The sequence below is a fragment of the Procambarus clarkii genome, chromosome 23 (assembly GCF_040958095.1).
Source record: "Procambarus clarkii isolate CNS0578487 chromosome 23, FALCON_Pclarkii_2.0, whole genome shotgun sequence".
Lineage (NCBI taxonomy): Eukaryota > Metazoa > Arthropoda > Malacostraca > Decapoda > Cambaridae > Procambarus > Procambarus clarkii.
Window position 1 is genome coordinate 5,560,463 of NC_091172.1, and position 20,566 is coordinate 5,581,028.

General features: G+C 48.9%; 1 protein-coding gene across 1 annotated transcript in view; it reads left to right on the plus strand.

Annotated features, from left to right (window-relative positions):
• LOC123764097 (carbonic anhydrase 2) overlaps positions 1 to 20,566 on the plus strand; it is a 146,999-nt gene that overhangs the window by 110,947 nt on the left and 15,486 nt on the right. Inside the window, exon 2 of the mRNA XM_045751645.2 lies at positions 6,041 to 6,232. Within this exon, the coding sequence (XP_045607601.1) occupies positions 6,041 to 6,232 (192 nt within the window). The remainder of the gene's footprint in view (positions 1 to 6,040; positions 6,233 to 20,566) is intronic.

Below are 20,566 nucleotides of genomic sequence, written 5' to 3' on the forward strand. Positions count from 1 at the left end.
TTAATTAATTACGTAATTTGTGAATTTTTCATTGCAAAATAACCATTAATTATGTAATTGAAATTAACATTTTAGGAGAAACAGGCCCACCGAGCCGCCATAGAATGTGCTGACCACACGGAGAGTATTGTGTAGTGCCTTTATTGTCCTGTGTACTAGCACCTTACTGCCGCCCCCCCTCCTTCACCGTCACTCCCTCACACTACTCCTGTACCCTCACACTACTCCTGTACCCTCACACTACTCCACTGTACCCCTCACACTACTCCACTGTACCCCTCACACTACTCCATTGTACCCTCACACTACTCCTGTACCCTCACACTACTCCACTGTACCCTCACACTACTCCTGTACCCTTACACTACTCCTGTACCCTCACACTACTCCACTGTACCCTCACACTACTCCACTGTACCCTCACACTACTCCTGTACCCTCACACTACTCCACTGTACCCTCATACTACTCCACTGTACCCTCACACTACTCCACTGTACCCTCACACTACTCCACTGTACCCTCACACTACTCCACTGTACCCTCACACTACTCCACTGTACCCTCACACTACTCCACTGTACCCTCACACTACTCCACTGTACCCTCACACTACTCCACTGTACCCTCACACTACTCCACTGTACCCTCACACTACTCCACTGTACCCTCATACTACTGTACCCTCACACAACTCCACTGTACCCTCACACTACTCCACTGTACCCTCACACTACTCCACTGTACCCTCACACTACTCCACTGTATCCTCACACTACTCCTGTACCCTCACACTACTCCACTGTACCCCTCACACTACTCCACTGTACCCCTCACACTACTCCATTGTACCCTCACACTACTCCTGTACCCTCACACTACTCCACTGTACCCCTCACACTATTCCACTGTACCCTCACACTACTCCTGTACCCTCACACTACTCCACTGTACCCTCACACTACTCCACTGTACCCTCACACTACTCCTGTACCCTCACACTACTCCACTGTACCCCTCACACTACTCCACTGTACCCTCACACTACTCCACTGTACCCTCACACAACTCCTGTACCCTCACACTACTCCACTGTACCCTCACACTACCCTCACACTACTCCACTGTACCCTCACACTACCCTCACACTACTCCACTGTACCCTCACACTACTCCACTGTACCCTCACACTACTCCACTGTACCCTCACAATACTCCACTGTACCCTCACACTACTCCACTGTACCCTCACACTACTCCACTGTACCCTCACACTACTCCACTGTACCCTCACACTACTCCACTGTACCCTCACACTACTCCTGTACCCTCACACTACTCCACTGTACCCCTCACACTACTCCACTGTACCCTCACACTACTCCACTGTTCCCTCACACTACTCCACTGTACCCTCATACTACTCCTGTACCCTCACACTACTCCACTGTACCCTCACACTACTCCACTGTACCCTCACACTACTCCTGTACCCTCACACTACTCCACTGTACCCCTCACACTACTCCACTGTACTCTCACACTACTCCACTGTACCCTCACACTACTCCACTGTACCCTCACACTACTCCACTGTACCCTCACACTACTCCACTGTACCCCTCACACTACTCCACTGTACCCCTCACACTACTCCTGTACCCTCACACTACTCCACTGTACCCCTCACACTACTCCACTGTACCCTCACACTACTCCACTGTACCCCTCACACTACTCCTGTACCCTCACACTACTCCACTGTACCCCTCACACTACTCCTGTACCCTCACACTACTCCACTGTACCCTCACACTACTCCACTGTACCCTCACACTACTCCTGTACCCTCACACTACTCCACTGTACCCTCACACTACTCCACTGTACCCTCACACTACTCCACTGTACCCCTCACACTACTCCACTGTACCCTCACACTACTCCACTGTACCCTCACACTACTCCACTGTACCCTCACACTACTCCTGTACCCTCACACTACTCCACTGTACCCTCACACTACTCCTGTACCCTCACACTACTCCACTGTACCCCTCACACTACTCCTGTACCCTCACACTACTCCACTGTACCCCTCACACTACTCCACTGTACCCTCACACTACTCCTGTACCCTCACACTATTCCACTGTACCCCTCACACTACTCCACTGTACCCCTCACACTACTCCTGTACCCTCACACTACTCCACTGTACCCTCACACTACTCCTGTACCCTCACACTACTCCACTGTACCCCTCACACTACTCCACTGTACCCTCACACTACTCCTGTACCCTCACACTACTCCTGTACCCTCACACTACTCCACTGTACCCCTCACACTACTCCACTGTACCCTCACACTACTCCACTGTACCCTCACACTACTCCACTGTACCCTCACACTACTCCACTGTACCCTCACACTACTCCACTGTACCCTCACACTACTCCACTGTACCCTCACACTACTCCTGTACCCTCACACTACTCCACTGTACCCCTCACACTACTCCACTGTACCCTCACACTACTCCACTGTACCCTCACACTACTCCTGTACCCTCACACTACTCCACTGTACCCTCACACTACTCCTGTACCCTCACACTACTCCACTGTACCCTCACACTACTCCACTGTACCCCTCACACTACTCCACTGTACCCTCACACTACTCCACTGTACCCTCACACTACTCCACTGTACCCTCACACTACTCCACTGTACCCTCACACTACTCCACTGTACCCTCACACTACTTAACTCACACTACCCTCACTTCCCTTAACTCCCAACGATATCCCTCGATACCCATCAAGAGCTCTCTTGAATACCAAAAAACAGCTCTTTAATACACAACCAGAGCTCTTTAATATCCAGAGAGAGCTCTTTAGTTCCCATCGAGAGCTCTCAAATCCCAAGCGAGACCTCTCTTTAAGCTGTGACGACAAGCAATAATATTTTTCTGACGTGAGATTATCTATATATCACATACTTTAAGTGATAACTACAACTGCTTGGTTATTTTGCCAGTCTTCGTAAGGGACTCTTACCAGCTGGAGCTGGTAAGGCTGCTCGCAAACTGCTTCTCCAAATATTTAAGCACTCCGCGCGAGGCGAATGAGTTGTCAAATATTACGAATGTGCATTGTTAGGCTAGGACGTGTATTAAGCCAGGAACCAACTGGATTTATTTCTCATGATGCTAAAGACAAACATATCTCCTAGAACTTATAAACACTTATAAAAGGAACGCTGGGCTAAATGACCTTTCTTCCTTGATGTATAGTTTATACATGTTCCTTGTATACCACGGCAGCTGGTGGAGCATGTTGCAGTATGTTGTATGCATACTGCGGGCTGTGTGTTAGTGCTTCAAATATAAATCTGATATATCAGTTATCCGGGATACGAAGCCTCCTTAGCCTTCCTCTGAAGGAGTGAGGAGATGCGCTTACTGCGCAGAGCCTAGTATTGACTAGGAGCGTGTGACGTCAGAACGTTTCTGGCGCTGACTGCGCTTGGACCACAAGGGCGCTCCAAGAGTAACTGGAGCGGGAGAACAAAGGCCTGGAAGTGATGAGGAGATACCTTGGTTATCCTGTCTGACTTTGTTCCTGCCACCGATATCTTGTGACGAAGAGAGTGCGAGTGAGCGAGAGTGAGAATACGGTGAGAGGGAAGGGGAGAGGACAGGAGGTGGTGGGACAGATAGGAGCACCACTCAGCATGGGCATGCGGCCAGCCAGCCTAATGCGTCCTAATCCTGAGCACTTCATGTGTAAACTGTGCAGGAACTGGGTCATAATCTCACACATTATTGAATTATCAGTCATTAGACCCTTGGGACCTATTGGTATGAGCTTTGTCATTTATTCACTCGTGTTCTAAAGTAAAATTCTCATTCTGCGCAAACTACTAATCATATAATACATATAATTCGTTTTGTCGGGGACAGGCAGCATATATATATATATATATATATATATATATATATATATATATATATATATATATATATATATATATATATAATGCATCAGTTGCATATTGTCCATGCAATACTGATGCAATATGCATCAGTTGCATATTGTCCTGGGGACCATTCAGGCTTGTTCGCATATATATATATATTATGGTAGCTGCATAAATGTGCATGTACTTAAATATAGCAATAAAAAGGAGCTTTTGCAATTGCATTCACCTGGGCTGTAGGAGACTCGAACCGTGGACCCCACGTGTAGCTTTGCAATTATTTTATCCACTCCGGTGTTCATGAGGATATCCTCATAATGCAACCAAAGCTTGCCAGTAGAGGCGACTGATCACATGGCCCTGTGTGATCAACCATCCTGTGAGATGGGTATCCTTACCATCACATACATAGCCCTTGACATGAACTATGTAATCCTTCTATAGTCTGTGGTAGCTGCAGAAACGTGTATGTTCCTTAATACGTTATACAAAATAAAGAAACCAGACCGAGTGAGAGGCTAGACAGAGTTATGGTCACTAGGCTTCTGAGAGCGGCGGCGTACATAGGTATCTGAGTTGTCTGTATTGCACATATTTATTATAAGGGTGTATATTTTCGGCTTTCAGAAAAATGTATGGTCGTATTTACAATAAATTTAGTGTTTATTGCTGTGTCATCGTAATTCATATTTGTCGACGCATACAGGAGCCTAATCTTTCCTCCCTCTCTATCATTTTTCTCCATTTCAGCCCTCTCTCATCCCTCTGGATCACATAGTAGTAGGAATCATAGTTTTAAATTTGGTCACATGGAAATGTACATATTATAATGTTCTCTTGCTGCCCGTTTAATTTTACACATAAAGTAAATAATTGTTCTAAATTAGATATGAAACCAATTAAGCCGCTTCGTCCTCAGATGAGCTGGGTAGCCTAACCAGCTTCGTCAAATGTTGACATCTTGCATAAGTAGTGTCTCGTTTGACCTTGACCGACTTCTGACCTTTTAATGCGGCTCAAATTGCAACGTGATAATAGGTTGCCTGATCGATGGTCCTTCAACCAGGTGTCCACCCTTATTGAAGGCGTCGGTCTGTTCCCTCTGGTGGCACCGGTCCCCTCTGGTGGCACTCTTCCCCTCTGGTGGTACTCTTCCCCTCTGGTGGCACTCTTCCCCTCTGGTGTCACTCTTCCCCTCTGGTGTCACTCTTCCCCTCTGGTGGCACCGGTCCCCTCTGGTGTCACTCTTCCCCTCTGGTGTCACTCTTCCCCTCTGGTGTCACTCTTCCCCTCTGGTGTCACTCTTCCCCTCTGGTGGCACTCTTCCCCTCTGGTGTCACTCTTCCCCTCTGGTGTCACTCTTCCCCGTCTGGTGTCACTCTTCCCCTCTGGTGGCACTCTTCCCCTCTGGTGTCACTTCCCCGTCTGGTGTCACTCTTCCCCGTCTGGTGTCACTCTTCCCCTCTGGTGGCACTGGTCCCCTCTGGTGTCACTCTTCCCCTCTGGTGTCACTCTTCCCCGTCTGGTGTCACTCTTCCCCTCTGGTGGCACTCTTCCCCTCTGGTGGCACTCTTCCCCTCTGGTGTCACTCTTCCCCTCTGGTGGCACCGGTCCCCTCTTAGGTGGGGACTGTTCCACTTAGGTGCCACTCCCCGTCTGGTGTCAATGTACCCCGCGGGTATCTGTTCCACAATGATATCACTGTCCCTCTCTGGTCCTGCCCTTCCACACTGATGTCAATGTTTCCTTAATGGTGTTACTGTTCCAGACTGGTGTCAGTGTTCCACACAGGTAATACTGTTCCACACTACGTGTTTTCCACCTTCCCATAATGTATAGGGACTTACACTATACACCACTGTTTTGCAAGCATACGGTGGGGGGGGGGGGACAAAGTACAAACGTTTACTTATCAAATAATATTTTGTCTCGTGATTAACATAGTTATCACACTGTGTTAGCGAGCACGTATTATGTTGTCTTGAAGCACTCGTTATATTACACTGTTGAGGCGTTAGGCTAACTCTAATTATACTTGTTTCTCTGTTCCTCAGGTCCCTCCACTTGGGCTAACTTGTTCCCCATCGCCGGGGGCAGTCGGCAGTCCCCTATTGACATTAAGTGCGAGGCTTGCCAAGTTGATTCGAACCTCTCCAAGGTCCAGGCTGTCTACAGCGGTATTAAGGTGTCCGAAGTTTCCAACACAGGCTTCTCCTGGAAAGCTCAGGTCTCAGGAGGCAGCTCCAGTAAGTACGACTAAACTTTGTGTTCCACTAGCTATACTTAATGTATGGGGGTCATATATTCTTTCTCAACATAGATTCAATAATACCTACTTTTTCACCTACCCTTAGGCTATCTATGTTCGTCCCAGAGGGCACAAAAGGTCTTTATCAGACCTCATCTTAGATTACTACATAAAGAATTTCATCTATCCTTCACACCTTATAGTTACAATGTCAGCTAGTTACAGAGAAAGTGCTATTTCAAGAGTTATATATTTACAGTAAGTCATCATACATTAATGGTAGGTCTTATCGCTAATACATAATAGTTTGACCAATGGGGACATTACAGAGTCATAGGGGAGCTTCTGTTTAGGCTGACCCCATACACGCGTTCATAAATTTTAACGAACCGTGAAATCAAGACAAATCAAAACTGTAGTTTGTTAAGTACATATTCATGTTATTATATCTTAGTATTTTATGCTAAGTGTAAAGTAGGTTGGGGTTAACTATTTGGTCCTGCTGACAATTATATGTGTGTGTAGCAGGTGTGAGAGACATTTAGAAAGGCGCTCTTCGAACATGAGTAAATATAATCAGCCATGTATGAAAGAGTTTGTCAATCATAAAAGTGGGAGGAATGCCGGATTAACGAGCATTTGGCCAATGTTTTTGAGGATTGGCTAATTTGTCTCACGAGTTATGAGGGGATTTGAATCACTATACATAAGGGCTAAGCACTACACCAGCTTGAAATAGTAGCTTAAGCTTGTGAAAAGGACCTATATAAGACCCACCTATATAGGACCCCAAGCTTGTGAAAAGGACCTATATAAGACCCACCTATATAGGACCCCAAGCTTGTGAAAGGGACCTATATAGGACCCCTAGCTTGTGAAAAGGACCTATATAGGACCCCAAGCTTGTGAAAGGGCCCTATATAGGACCCCAAGCTTGTGAAAAGGACCTATATAGGACCCCAAGCTTGTGAAAAGGACCTATATAGGACCCCAAGCTTGTGAAAGGGACCTATATAGGACCCCAAGCTTGTGAAAGGGACCTATATAGGACCCCAAGCTTGTGAAAAGGACCTATATAGGACCCCAAGCTTGTGAAAAGGACCTATATAGGACCCCAAGCTTGTGAAAAGGACCTATATAGGACCCCAAGCTTGTGAAAAGGACCTATATAGGACCCCAAGCTTGTGAAAAGGACCTATATAGGACCCCAAGCTTGTGAAAAGGACCTATATAGGACCCCAAGCTTGTGAAAAGGACCTATATAGGACCCCAAGCTTGTGAAAAGGACCTATATAGGACCCCAAGCTTGTGAAAAGGACCTATATAGGACCCCAAGCTTGTGAAAAGGACCTATATAGGGCCCCAAGCTTGTGAAAAGGACCTATATAGGACCCCAAGCTTGTGAAAAGGACCTATATAGGGCCCCAAGCTTGTGAAAAGTACCTATATAGGACCCCAAGCTTGTGAAAAGGACCTATATAGGGCCCCAAGCTTGTGAAAAGGACCTATATAGGACCCCAAGCTTGTGAAAAGGACCTATATAGGACCCCAAGCTTGTGAAAAGGACCTATATAGGGCCCCAAGCTTGTGAAAAGGACCTATATAGGACCCCAAGCTTGTGAAAAGGACCTATATAGGACCCCAAGCTTGTGAAAAGGACCTATATAGGACCCCAAGCTTGTGAAAAGGACCTATATAGGACCCCAAGCTTGTGAAAAGGACCTATATAGGACCCCAAGCTTGTGAAAAGGACCTATATAGGACCCCAAGCTTGTGAAAAGGACCTATATAGGACCCCAAGCTTGTGAAAAGGACCTATATAGGACCCCAAGCTTGTGAAAAGGACCTATATAGGACCGCAAGCTTGTGAAAAGGACCTATATAGGACCGCAAGCTTGTGAAAAGGACCTATATAGGACCCCAAGCTTGTGAAAAGGACCTATATAGGACCCCAAGCTTGTGAAAAGGACCTATATAGGACCCCAAGCTTGTGAAAAGGACCTATATAGGACCCCAAGCTTGTGAAAAGGACCTATATAGGACCCCAAGCTTGTGAAAAGGACCTATATAGGACCCCAAGCTTGTGAAAAGGACCTATATAGGACCCCAAGCTTGTGAAAAGGACCTATATAGGACCCCAAGCTTGTGAAAAGGACCAATATAGGACCCCAAGCTTGTGAAAAGGACCTATATAGGACCCCAAGCTTGTGAAAAGGACCTATATAGGACCCCAAGCTTGTGAAAAGGACCTATATAGGACCCCAAGCTTGTGAAAAGGACCTATATAGGACCCCAAGCTTGTGAAAAGGACCTATATAGGACCCCAAGCTTGTGAAAATGACCTATATAGGACCCCAAGCTTGTGAAAAGGACCTATATAGGACCCGATGTGTCAACAGTGCAGTGAAAAACAAATCTAAAAATAATTAAATAATTAAAATAAATAATAATTTTTTATTCAGGAAAAGTACATACATTGTTGATTTACAAACGTAATGTTGGATTTATAGATAGAGCCGGAACATACAATAGCTAAAGCCACTAATACGCATAGCGTTTCCGGCTATATCTTGAGATGATGATTTGTTATCTTGAGATGATTTCGAGGCTTTTTTTTTTAGTGTCTCCGCGGCCCGGTCCTCGACCAGGCCTCCACCCCCAGGAAGCAGCCCGTGACAGCTGACTAACACCCAGGTACCTATTTTACTGCTAGGTAACAGGGGCATAGGGTGAAAGAAACTCTGCCCATTGTTTCTCGCCGGCACCTGGGATCGAACCCAGGACCACAGGATCACAAGTCCAGCGTGCTGTCCGCTCGGCCGACCGGCTCCGTATATATATATATATATAGCCCGAAAATATATATACTATTCTTTATTCGTCTCTGTTTCAACACGATGTACAATTTGAACAAGTTTTTTGTATTTATTTTTAATTTTGTAATGCATCCGAATAGGCGCGTCTTTTTATATGCCTACTATATAGATGCCACCCCTGTGACAGGTAAAAACACGCGTTTTTGAAAAACAGCGCCATCTGTTGCACATAATAGCAACACATGCTATACTAAATATGTTACGATTCCTTTTCACTGTTTCCGATTTCATTGATAAATTGAATTTTCATAAATTTCTATTTATTTTAATTTTGATTTAATTATTTTGTGTGACATTGTCTTGGAATTGAGCTGTGTTGTTTACCATACCGTTCAATTCATTAGTTTATTTTTATTATTTTTTTATTATTTTTCATTTCGTTTTTTTGAACTGTTTTTCTTATATTTCAGTGATGGGAATATCGGGGGCCAGATTCACGAAGCAGTTACGCAAGCACTTACGAACGTGTACATCGTTCCTCAATCTTTGACGGCTTTGGTTACATTTATTTAACAGTTTACAAGCATGAAAACTTGCCAATCAACTGTTGTTATTGTTATAAACAGCCTCCTGGTGCTTCGGAGCTCATTAACTGTTTAATAATTGTAAACAAAGCCGATTGAGAAAAGATGTTCAGGTTCGTAAGTGTTTGCGTAACTTCTTCGTGAATCTAGCCCCAAATCATTTAATGTTCCCAATTTTCTGATGAGAACATCAGATCATTTGATCATCAGACGAGGGAGTGGGGAATGGTGGTGGAGGACGAGGGGACGGGGGAGGGGGGGGAATGGAGGGGAGAACTGGGAGACAAGGGAAGGTTGCTGTGGCTCAGCAACGCTGTGCCACAGCAACGCGTAGCCGGGTACAGCTAGTTATGAATATAAACAATGATATAATATTTTCAGTTTGACGAACCCAGTTATTTTTGCTGGTGCATATAATATATAAACAACTGAGCATCCAGATTTGTACTGTGCTGACGCACTGGCAGTGTTGGTGCCATGCTGGGGCATGACGCACTGGCAGTGTTGGTGCCAGGCTGGGGCATGACGCACAGGCAGTGTTGGTGCCAGGCTGGGGCATGACGCACAGGCAGTGTTGGTGCCAGGCTGGGGCATGACGCACAGGCAGTGTTGGTGCCAGGCTGGGGCATGACGCACAGGCAGTGTTGGTGCCAGGCTGGGGCATGACGCACAGGCAGTGTTGGTGCCAGGCTGGGGCATGACGCACAGGCAGTGTTGGTGCCAGGCTGGGGCATGACGCACAGGCAGTGTTGGTGCCATGCTGGGGCATGACGCACAGGCAGTGTTGGTGCCAGGCTGGGGCATGACGCACAGGCAGTGTTGGTGCCAGGCTGGGGCATGACGCACAGGCAGTGTTGGTGCCAGGCTGGGGCATGACGCACAGGCAGTGTTGGTGCCAGGCTGGGGCATGACGCACAGGCAGTGTTGGTGCCAGGCTGGGGCATGACGCACAGGCAGTGTTGGTGCCTGGCTGGGGCATGACGCACAGGCAGTGTTGGTGCCAGGCTGGGGCATGACGCACAGGCAGTGTTGGTGCCAGGCTGAGGCATGACGCACAGGCAGTGTTGGTGCCAGGCTGGGGCATGACGCACAGGCAGTGTTGGTGCCAGGCTGGGGCAAGACGCACAGGCAGTGTTGGTGCCAGGCTGGGGCATGACGCACAGGCAGTGTTGGTGCCAGGCTGAGGCATGACGCACAGGCAGTGTTGGTGCCAGGCTGAGGCATGACGCACTGGCAGTGTTGGTGCCATGCTGGGGCATGACGCACTGGCAGTGTTGGTGCCAGGCTGGGGCATGACGCACAGGCAGTGTTGGTGCCAGGCTGGGGCATGACGCACAGGCAGTGTTGGTGCCAGGCTGGGGCATGACGCACAGGCAGTGTTGGTGCCAGGCTGGGGCATGACGCACAGGCAGTGTTGGTGCCAGGCTGGGGCATGACGCACAGGCAGTGTTGGTGCCAGGCTGGGGCATGACGCACAGGCACTGTTGGTGCCAGGCTGGGGCATGACGCACACTGACGCACAGACAGTACTGATATGTACTATGTAATGGTGGCAGTTATGTTGAATGACGTCACAGCTTACTGACACTAACTGGAGGAGAGCAACTGGCGAAATAGTTCGGTCAGTGTGATTAAATATAATGTATATATCGAAAGAAATCTTAAACTACACACTAAAGTTCTGAGTATTAAGACATGTTGTGTTCTTAAGGCCTTTTAGGCTGAGGCTCACAGGATGAGTTTAGGGTTCAAATACACTACCACGCACAGGAGGACCTTGAGGGAGAGTAAAGTAGGGGACCGTCGCTGGCAGCAACACCCACACCTTGAGTGCTATCTTGAGGTTATCTTGAGATGATTTCGGGTCTTTAGTGTCCCCGCGGCCCGGTCCTCGACCAGGCCTCCACCCCCAGGAAGCAGCCCGTGACAGCTGACTAACACCCAGGTACCTATTTTACTGCTAGTTAACAGGGGCATAGGGTGAAAGAAACTCTGCCCATTGTTTCTCGCCGGCGCCTGGGATCGAACCTGGGACCACAGGATCACAAGTCCAGCGTGCTGTCCGCTCGGCTCCCTCCCCAGGGAGGGAGACTACAGTTCCAGTTGGTGCAAGTGTGATCACTCTGGAATGTCGGTCAAGTGCCGCTTTCCTGTCATAATTGGCTTTTATTCAGCTTTCAATATGTGTTTAATAAGCAATTTATATATTTTTATCACGCTCCGTGTTATTTATTTTAGAACCCGAGTGGGTACCCGGCTGTGTCCGGGTCTCTCTCTCTCCCCTTTCTCGTATATTGGTCCCTATCATCATCTCTGTCTCTCTCCACCCTTCTGTGATGCCCCCCCCCCATACCCAGCTGGGCTGTGATGCCCCCATACCCAACTGGGTTGTGATGCCCCCCATACCCAGCTGGGCTGTGATGCCCCCCATACCCAGCTGGGCTGTGATGCCCCCATACCCAGCTGGGCTGTGATGCCCCCATATCCAGCTGGGCTGTGATGCCCCCATACCCAGCTGGGCTGTGATGCCCCCATACCCAGCTGGGCTGTGATGCCCTCATACCCAGCTGGGCTGTGATGCCCCCATACCCAGCTGGGCTGTGATGCCCTCATACCCAGCTGGGCTGTGATGCCCCCATACCCAGCTGGGCTGTGAAGCCCCCCATACCCAGCTGGGCTGTGATGCCCCCATACCCAGCTGGGCTGGGATGCCCCCATACCCAGCTGGGCTGGGATGCCCCCATACCCAGCTGGGCTGTGATGCCCCCATACCCAGCTGGGCTGTGATTCCCTAATACCCAGCTGGGCTGTGATGTCCCCATACCCACCTGGGCTGTGATGCCCCAATACCCAGCTGGGCTGTGATGCCCCCATACCCAACTGGGTTGTGATGCCCCCATACCCAGCTGGGCTGTAATGTCCCCATACCCAGCTGGGCTGTGATGCCCCCATACCCAGCTGGGCTGTGAAGCCCCCATACCCAGCTGGGCTGTGATGCCCCCATACCCAGCTGGGCTGTGAAGCCCCCATACCCAGCTGGGCTGTGATGCCCCCATACCCAGCTGGGCTGGGATGCCCCCATACCCAGCTGGGCTTTGATGCCCCCATACCCAGCTGGGCTGTGATGCCCCCATACCCAGCTGGGCTGTGATGCCCCAATACCCAGCTGGGCTGTGATGCCCCCATACCCAACTGGGTTGTGATGCCCCCATACCCAGCTGGGCTGTGATGCCCCCATACCCAGCTGGGCTGTGATGCCCCCATACCCAGCTGGGCTGGGATGCCCCCATACCCAGCTGGGCTGTGATGCCCCCATACCCAGCTGGGCTGTGATGCCCCCATATCCAACTGGGTTGTGATGCCCCCATACCCAGCTGGGCTGTGATGCCCCCATACCCAGCTGGGCTGGGATGCCCCCATACCCAGCTGGGCTGGGATGCCCCCATACCCAGCTGAGCTGTGATGCCCCCATACCCAGCTGGGCTGTGATGCCCTAATACCCAGCTGGGCTGTGATGCCCTCATACCCAGCTGGGCTGTGATGCCCCCATACCCAGCTGGGCTGTGATGCCCCCATACCCAGCTGGGCTGTGATGCCCCCATACCCAGCTGGGCTGTGATGCCCCCATACCCAGCTGGGCTGTGATGCCCTCATACCCAGCTGGGCTGTGATGCCCCCATACCCAGCTGGGCTGTGATGCCCCCATACCCAGCTGGGCTGTGATGTCCCCATACCCAGCTGAGCTGTGATGCCCCCATACCCAGCTGGGCTGTGATGTCCCCATACGTGTGAACGTTGCCTGAGACTAGCCCTTAACGTCTGCCCACCAACCTTATACACACACAAACAGACATTCTCTCATACATATATACATATTGCAACCCATCCTTTTGAATTGTCACGGCGGACAGTATAAGGACTGGTAACATGCTCGAACCCAAACCACCTTCCTAACTTGACCAATCTACACATAGAAAACGAGGTTCTGAATCATTACTTCTCATAGTCATTTTTTGACGCTATAATCCGTTCCGGATTATAGCGTCAAAATACAGTGTATTATTTGAAAGGACGAGTTGGATAATGAACCAATGATGAAATAATGAACTTATAAGTTGGATAATGAACCAATGATGAAATAATGAACTTATAATATTGTTGAACATAAACAAAATTTTAAGCAACTTTTCTCTTAAACAATCACTTAAGTAAACAATTGTTCCTCTGAAGCAACAAAGTGTTTGAACAAGTGTTCCTCTGAAGCAACAAAGTGTTTCTCTGAAGCAACAAAGTGTTTGAACAAGTGTTTCTCTGAAGCAACAAAGTGTTTGAACAAGTGTTTCTCTGAAGCAACAAAGTGTTTGAACAAGTGTTCCTCTGAAGCAACAAAGTGTTTGAACAAGTGTTTCTCTGAAGCAACAAAGTGTTTGAACAAGTGTTTCTCTGAAGCAACAAAGTGTTTGAACAAGTGTTCCTCTGAAGCAACAAAGTGTTTGAACAAGTGTTCCTCTGAAGCAACAAAGTGTTTGAACAAGTGTTCCTCTGAAGCAACAAAGTGTTTGAACAAGTGTTCCTCTGAAGCAACAAAGTGTTTGAACAAGTGTTCCTCTGAAGCAACCAGCTGATCGTAATGTATCCAATCATAATGAAGACACTCGACTCCGGATATTATTATCAAAGTGGTCGTTATCTCTTAACAATAGATAAGAGTGTGTGGAATGTTCATATAGAATTATTTTCCTATTATGAAGCACAGTTCAAGCCGCCGGATCTGCCCGCTCTCAGGAAATACCCATCGCATACCACTGACATATTTATCCCTTGTTCCTTACCAAAACTTTTACATTTTATGAAATTGTAATTTAGGGTGGCACCAATAATTTACGTCGACAAAAAGACTTTCAGGCCATTTAATAACGTGGTTTACCTTGCGTTGATTCCAGGGGTCAAGGTCACCACGGCCCGGTCTCTGACCAGGTCTCCTGGTTGATGATCTGGTCAACCAGGCTGTTGGACGCGGCTGCTCGCACCCTGACGTATGAATCACAGCCTGGTTGATCAGGTATCCTTTGGAGGTTCTTATCCAGTTCTCTCTTGAACACTGTGAGGGGTCGGCCAGTTATGTCCCTTATGTGTAGTGGAAGCGTGTTGAACAGTCTCGGGCCTCTGATGTTGATAGTTCTCTCTTGAACACTGTGAGGGGTCGGCCAGTTATGTCCCTTATGTGTAGTGGAAGTGTGTTGAACAGTCTCGGGGCTCTGATGTTGATAGTTCTCTCTTGAACACTGTGAGGGGTCGGCCAGTTATGTCCCTTATGTGTAGTGGAAGCGTGTTGAACAGTCTCGGGCCTCTGATGTTGATAGTTCTCTCTTGAACACTGTGAGGAGTCGGCCAGTTATGCCCCTTATGTGTAGTGGAAGCGTGTTGAACAGTCTCGGGCCTCTGATGTTGATAGTTCTCTCTTGAACACTGTGAGGGGTCGGCCAGTTATGCCCCTTATGTGTAGTGGAAGCGTGTTGAACAGTCTCGGGCCTCTGATGTTGATAGTTCTCTCTTGAACACTGTGAGGGGTCGGCCAGTTATGTCCCTTATGTGTAGTGGAAGCGTGTTGAACAGTCTCGGGCCTCTGATGTTGATAGTTCTCTCTTGAACACTGTGAGGGGTCGGCCAGTTATGTCCCTTATGTGTAGTGGAAGCGTGTTGAACAGTCTCGGGCCTCTGATGTTGATAGTTCTCTCTTGAACACTGTGAGGGGTCGGCCAGTTATGCCCCTTATGTGTAGTGGAAGCGTGTTGAACAGTCTCGGGCCTCTGATGTTGATAGTTCTCTCTTGAACACTGTGAGGGGTCGGCCAGTTATGCCCCTTATGTGTAGTGGAAGCGTGTTGAACAGTCTCGGGCCTCTGATGTTGATAGTTCTCTCTTGAACACTGTGAGGGGTCGGCCAGTTATGCCCCTTATGTGTAGTGGAAGCGTGTTGAACAGTCTCGGGCCTCTGATGTTGATAGTTCTCTCTTGAACACTGTGAGGGGTCGGCCAGTTATGCCCCTTATGTGTAGTGGAAGCGTGTTGAACAGTCTCGGGCCTCTGATGTTGATAGTTCTCTCTTGAACACTGTGAGGGGTCGGCCAGTTATGCCCCTTATGTGTAGTGGAAGCGTGTTGAACAGTCTCGGGCCTCTGATGTTGATAGTTCTCTCTTGAACACTGTGAGGGGTCGGCCAGTTATGTCCCTTATGTGTAGTGGAAGCGTGTTGAACAGTGTCGGGCCTCTGATGTTGATAGTTCTCTCTTGAACACTATGAGGGGTCGGCCAGTTATGTCCCTTATGTGTAGTGGAAGCGTGTTGAACAGTCTCGGGCCTCTGATGTCGATAGTTCTCTCTTGAACACTGTGAGGGGTCGGCCAGTTATGCCCCTTATGTGTAGTGGAAGCGTGTTGAACAGTCTCGGGCCTGTGATGTTGATAGTTCTCTCTTGAACACTGTGAGGGGTCGGCCAGTTATGTCCCTTATGTGTAGTGGAAGCGTGTTGAACAGTGTCGGGCCTCTGATGTTGATAGTTCTCTCTTGAACACTGTGAGGGGTCGGCCAGTTATGTCCCTTATGTGTAGTGGAAGCGTGTTGAACAGTGTCGGGCCTCTGATGTTGATAGTTCTCTCTTGAACACTATGAGGGGTCGGCCAGTTATGTCCCTTATGTGTAGTGGAAGCGTGTTGAACAGTCTCGGGCCTCTGATGTCGATAGTTCTCTCTTGAACACTGTGAGGGGTCGGCCAGTTATGCCAATTATGTGTAGTGGAAGCGTGTTGAACAGTCTCGGGCCTCTGATGTTGATAGTTCTCTCTTGAACACTGTGAGGGGTCGGCCAGTTATGTCCCTTATGTGTAGTGGAAGCGTGTTGAACAGTTTCGGGCCTCTGATGTTGATACTTCTCTCTTGAACACTGTGAGGGGTCGGCCAGTTATGCCCCTTATGTGTAGTGGAAGCGTGTTGAACAGTTTCGGGCCTCTGATGTTGATAGTTCTCTCTTGAACACTGTGAGGGGTCGGCCAGTTATGTCCCTTATGTGTAGTGGAAGCGTGTTGAACAGTCTCGGGCCTCTGATGTTGATAGTTCTCTCTTGAACACTGTGAGGGGTCGGCCAGTTATGTCCCTTATATGTAGTGGAAGCGTGTTGAATAGTCTCGAGCCTCTGATGTTGATAGTTCTCTCTTGAACACTGTGAGGGGTCGGCCAGTTATGTCCCTTATGTGTAGTGGAAGCGTGTTGAACAGTCTCGGGCCTCTGATGTTGATAGTTCTCTCTTGAACACTGTGAGGGGTCGGCCAGTTATGTCCCTTATGTGTAGTGGAAGTGTGTTGAACAGTCTCGGGCCTCTGATGTTGATAGTTCTCTCTTGAACACTGTGAGGGGTCGGCCAGTTATGTCCCTTATGTGTAGTGGAAGCGTGTTGAACAGTCTCGGGCCTCTGATGTTGATAGTTCTCTCTTGAACACTGTGAGGGGTCGGCCAGTTATGTCCCTTATGTGTAGTGGAAGCGTGTTGAACAGTCTCGGGCCTCTGATGTTGATAGTTCTCTCTTGAACACTGTGAGGGGTCGGCCAGTTATGTCCCTTATGTGTAGTGGAAGTGTGTTGAACAGTCTCGGGCCTCTGATGTTGATAGTTCTCTCTTGAACACTGTGAGGGGTCGGCCAGTTATGCCCCTTATGTGTAGTGGAAGCGTGTTGAACAGTCTCGGGCCTCTGATGTTGATAGTTCTCTCTTGAACACTGTGAGGGGTCGGCCAGTTATGTCCCTTATGTGTAGTGGAAGCGTGTTGAACAGTCTCGGGCCTCTGATGTTGATAGTTCTCTCTTGAACACTGTGAGGGGTCGGCCAGTTATGTCCCTTATGTGTAGTGGAAGTGTGTTGAACAGTCTCGGGCCTCTGATGTTGATAGTTCTCTCTTGAACACTGTGAGGGGTCGGCCAGTTATGTCCCTTATGTGTAGTGGAAGCGTGTTGAACAGTCTCGGACCTCTGATGTTGATAGTTCTCTCTTGAACACTGTGAGGGGTCGACCAGTTATGTCCCTTATGTGTAGTGGAAGCGTGTTGAACAGTCTCGGGCCTCTGATGTTGATAGTTCTCTCTTGAACACTGTGAGGGGTCGGCCAGTTATGTCCCTTATATGTAGTGGAAGCGTGTTGAACAGTCTCGGGCCTCTGATGTTGATAGTTCTCTCTTGAACACTGTGAGGGGTCGGCCAGTTATGTCCCTTATGTGTAGTGGAAGCGTGTTGAACAGTCTCGGGCCTCTGATGTTGATAGTTCTCTCTTGAACACTGTGAGGGGTCGGCCAGTTATGTCCCTTATGTGTAGTGGAAGCGTGTTGAACAGTCTCGAGCCTCTGAAGTTGATAGAGTTCTCTCTCAGAGTACCTGATGCACCTCTGCTCATCAACGGGGGTATTCTGCACATCCTGCCATGCCTTCTGGTCTCATGTGATGTTGTTTCTGTGTGCAGGTTTGGGACCAGACCCTTTATGAGGCATAATAATTAAAATACTGTAATATGGCCAGTTACCCTCCACCTCAATGTATCTTGAGAGGATTTCGGGGCTTTATTGTCCCCGCGGCCCGGTCCTCGACCAGGCCTCCACCCCCCTCCCCACGGAAGCAGCCCTTGACAGCTGACTAACTCCCAGGTACCTTTTTACTGCTAGGTAACAGAGGTATCAGGGTGAAAGAAACTCTGCCCATTGTTTCACGCCGGCGCCCGGGATCGAACCCTGATGTTGATAGTTCGTCTCTTGAACACTGTGAGGGGTCGGCCAGTTATGTCCCTTATGTGTAGTGGAAGCGTGTTGAACAGCCTCGGGCCTCTGATGTTGATAGTTCTCTCTTGAACACTGTGAGGGGTCGGCCAGTTATGTCCCTTATGTGTAGTGGAAGCGTGTTGAACAGTCTCGGGCCTCTGATGTTGATAGTTCTCTCTTGAACACTGTGAGGGGTCGGCCAGTTATGCCCCTTATGTGTAGTGGAAGCGTGTTGAACAGTCTCGGGCCTCTGATGTTGATAGTTCTCTCTTGAACACTGTGAGGGGTCGGCCAGTTATGCCCCTTATGTGTAGTGGAAGCGTGTTGAACAGTCTCGGGCCTCTGATGTTGATAGTTCTCTCTTGAACACTGTGAGGGGTCGGCCAGTTATGCCCCTTATGTGTAGTGGAAGCGTGTTGAACAGTCTCGGGCCTCTGATGTTGATAGTTCTCTCTTGAACACTGTGAGGGGTCGGTCAGTTATGCCCCTTATGTGTAGTGGAAGCGTGTTTAACAGTTTCGGGCCTCTGATGTTGATACTTCTCTCTTGAACACTGTGAGGGGTCGGCCAGTTATGCCCCTTATGTGTAGTGGAAGCGTGTTGAACAGTTTCGGGCCTCTGATGTTGATAGTTCTCTCTTGAACACTGTGAGGGGTCGGCCAGTTATGTCCCTTATGTGTTGTGGAAGCGTGTTGAACAGTCTCGGGCCTCTGATGTTGATAGTTCTCTCTTGAACACTGTGAGGGGTCGGCCAGTTATGTCCCTTATGTGTAGTGGAAGCGTGTTGAACAGTCTCGGACCTCTGATGTTGATAGTTCTCTCTTGAACACTGTGAGGGGTCGACCAGTTATGTCCCTTATGTGTAGTGGAAGCGTGTTGAACAGTCTCGGGCCTCTGATGTTGATAGTTCTCTCTTGAACACTGTGAGGGGTCGGCCAGTTATGTCCCTTATATGTAGTGGAAGCGTGTTGAACAGTCTCGGGCCTCTGATGTTGATAGTTCTCTCTTGAACACTGTGAGGGGTCGGCCAGTTATGTCCCTTATGTGTAGTGGAAGCGTGTTGAACAGTCTCGGGCCTCTGATGTTGATAGTTCTCTCTTGAACACTGTGAGGGGTCGGCCAGTTATGTCCCTTATGTGTAGTGGAAGCGTGTTGAACAGTCTCGGGCCTCTGATGTTGATAGTTCGTCTCTTGAACACTGTGAGGGGTCGGCCAGTTATGCCCCTTATGTGTAGTGGAAGCGTGTTGAACAGTCTCGGGCCTCTGATGTTGATAGTTCTCTCTCAGAGTACCTGTTGCACCTCTGCTCATCAACGGGGGTATTCTGCACATCCTGCCATGCCTTCTGGTCTCATGTGATGTTGTTTCTGTTTGCAGGTTTGGGACCAGACCCTTTATGAGGCATAATAATTAAAATACTGTAATATGGCCAGTTACCCTCCACCTCAGTGTATCTTGAGAGGATTTCGGGGCTTTATTGTCCCCGCGGCCCGGTCCTCGACCAGGCCTCCACCCCCTCCCCCCGGAAGCAGCCCTTGACAGCTGACTAACTCCCAGGTACCTTTTTACTGCTAGGTAACAGAGGTATCAGGGTGAAAGAAACTCTGCCCATTGTTTCACGCCGGCGCCCGGGATCGAACCCGGGACCACAGGATCACGCGTCCAGTGATCTGTCCGCTCAGCCACCGGCTCCTGAGGAATTAGGAGCCACCGTGTAGGCTGAGGAATTAAAATACTGCATAAAATAAATGATCTTAGAAGTCAAGGAATGAATAAAAAATCCATAGCGAATGTTCAACACCTATAATTATTATAGAGAAGGGAAGGAAACTATCAGGGGAAAAGCGCCAAGCCAATACGACTATATAGCACTTGGAAAGGGTCAGGATAAGGGTTTGGGATGGGACGGGGGGAAGGAATGGTGCCCAGCCATTTGTGGACGGTCGGGAATTGAACCCCGACCTGCATAAGAACATAAGAACAAAGGTAACTGCAGAAGGCCTATTGGCCCATACGAGGCAGCTCCTATCTATAACCACCCAATCCCACTCATATACTTGTCCAAATTGTCCAAATGATCTGCGTGAAGCGAGATCGTCGCTCTACCGTCCACCCTAAGTGGTTGGGCACCATTCCTT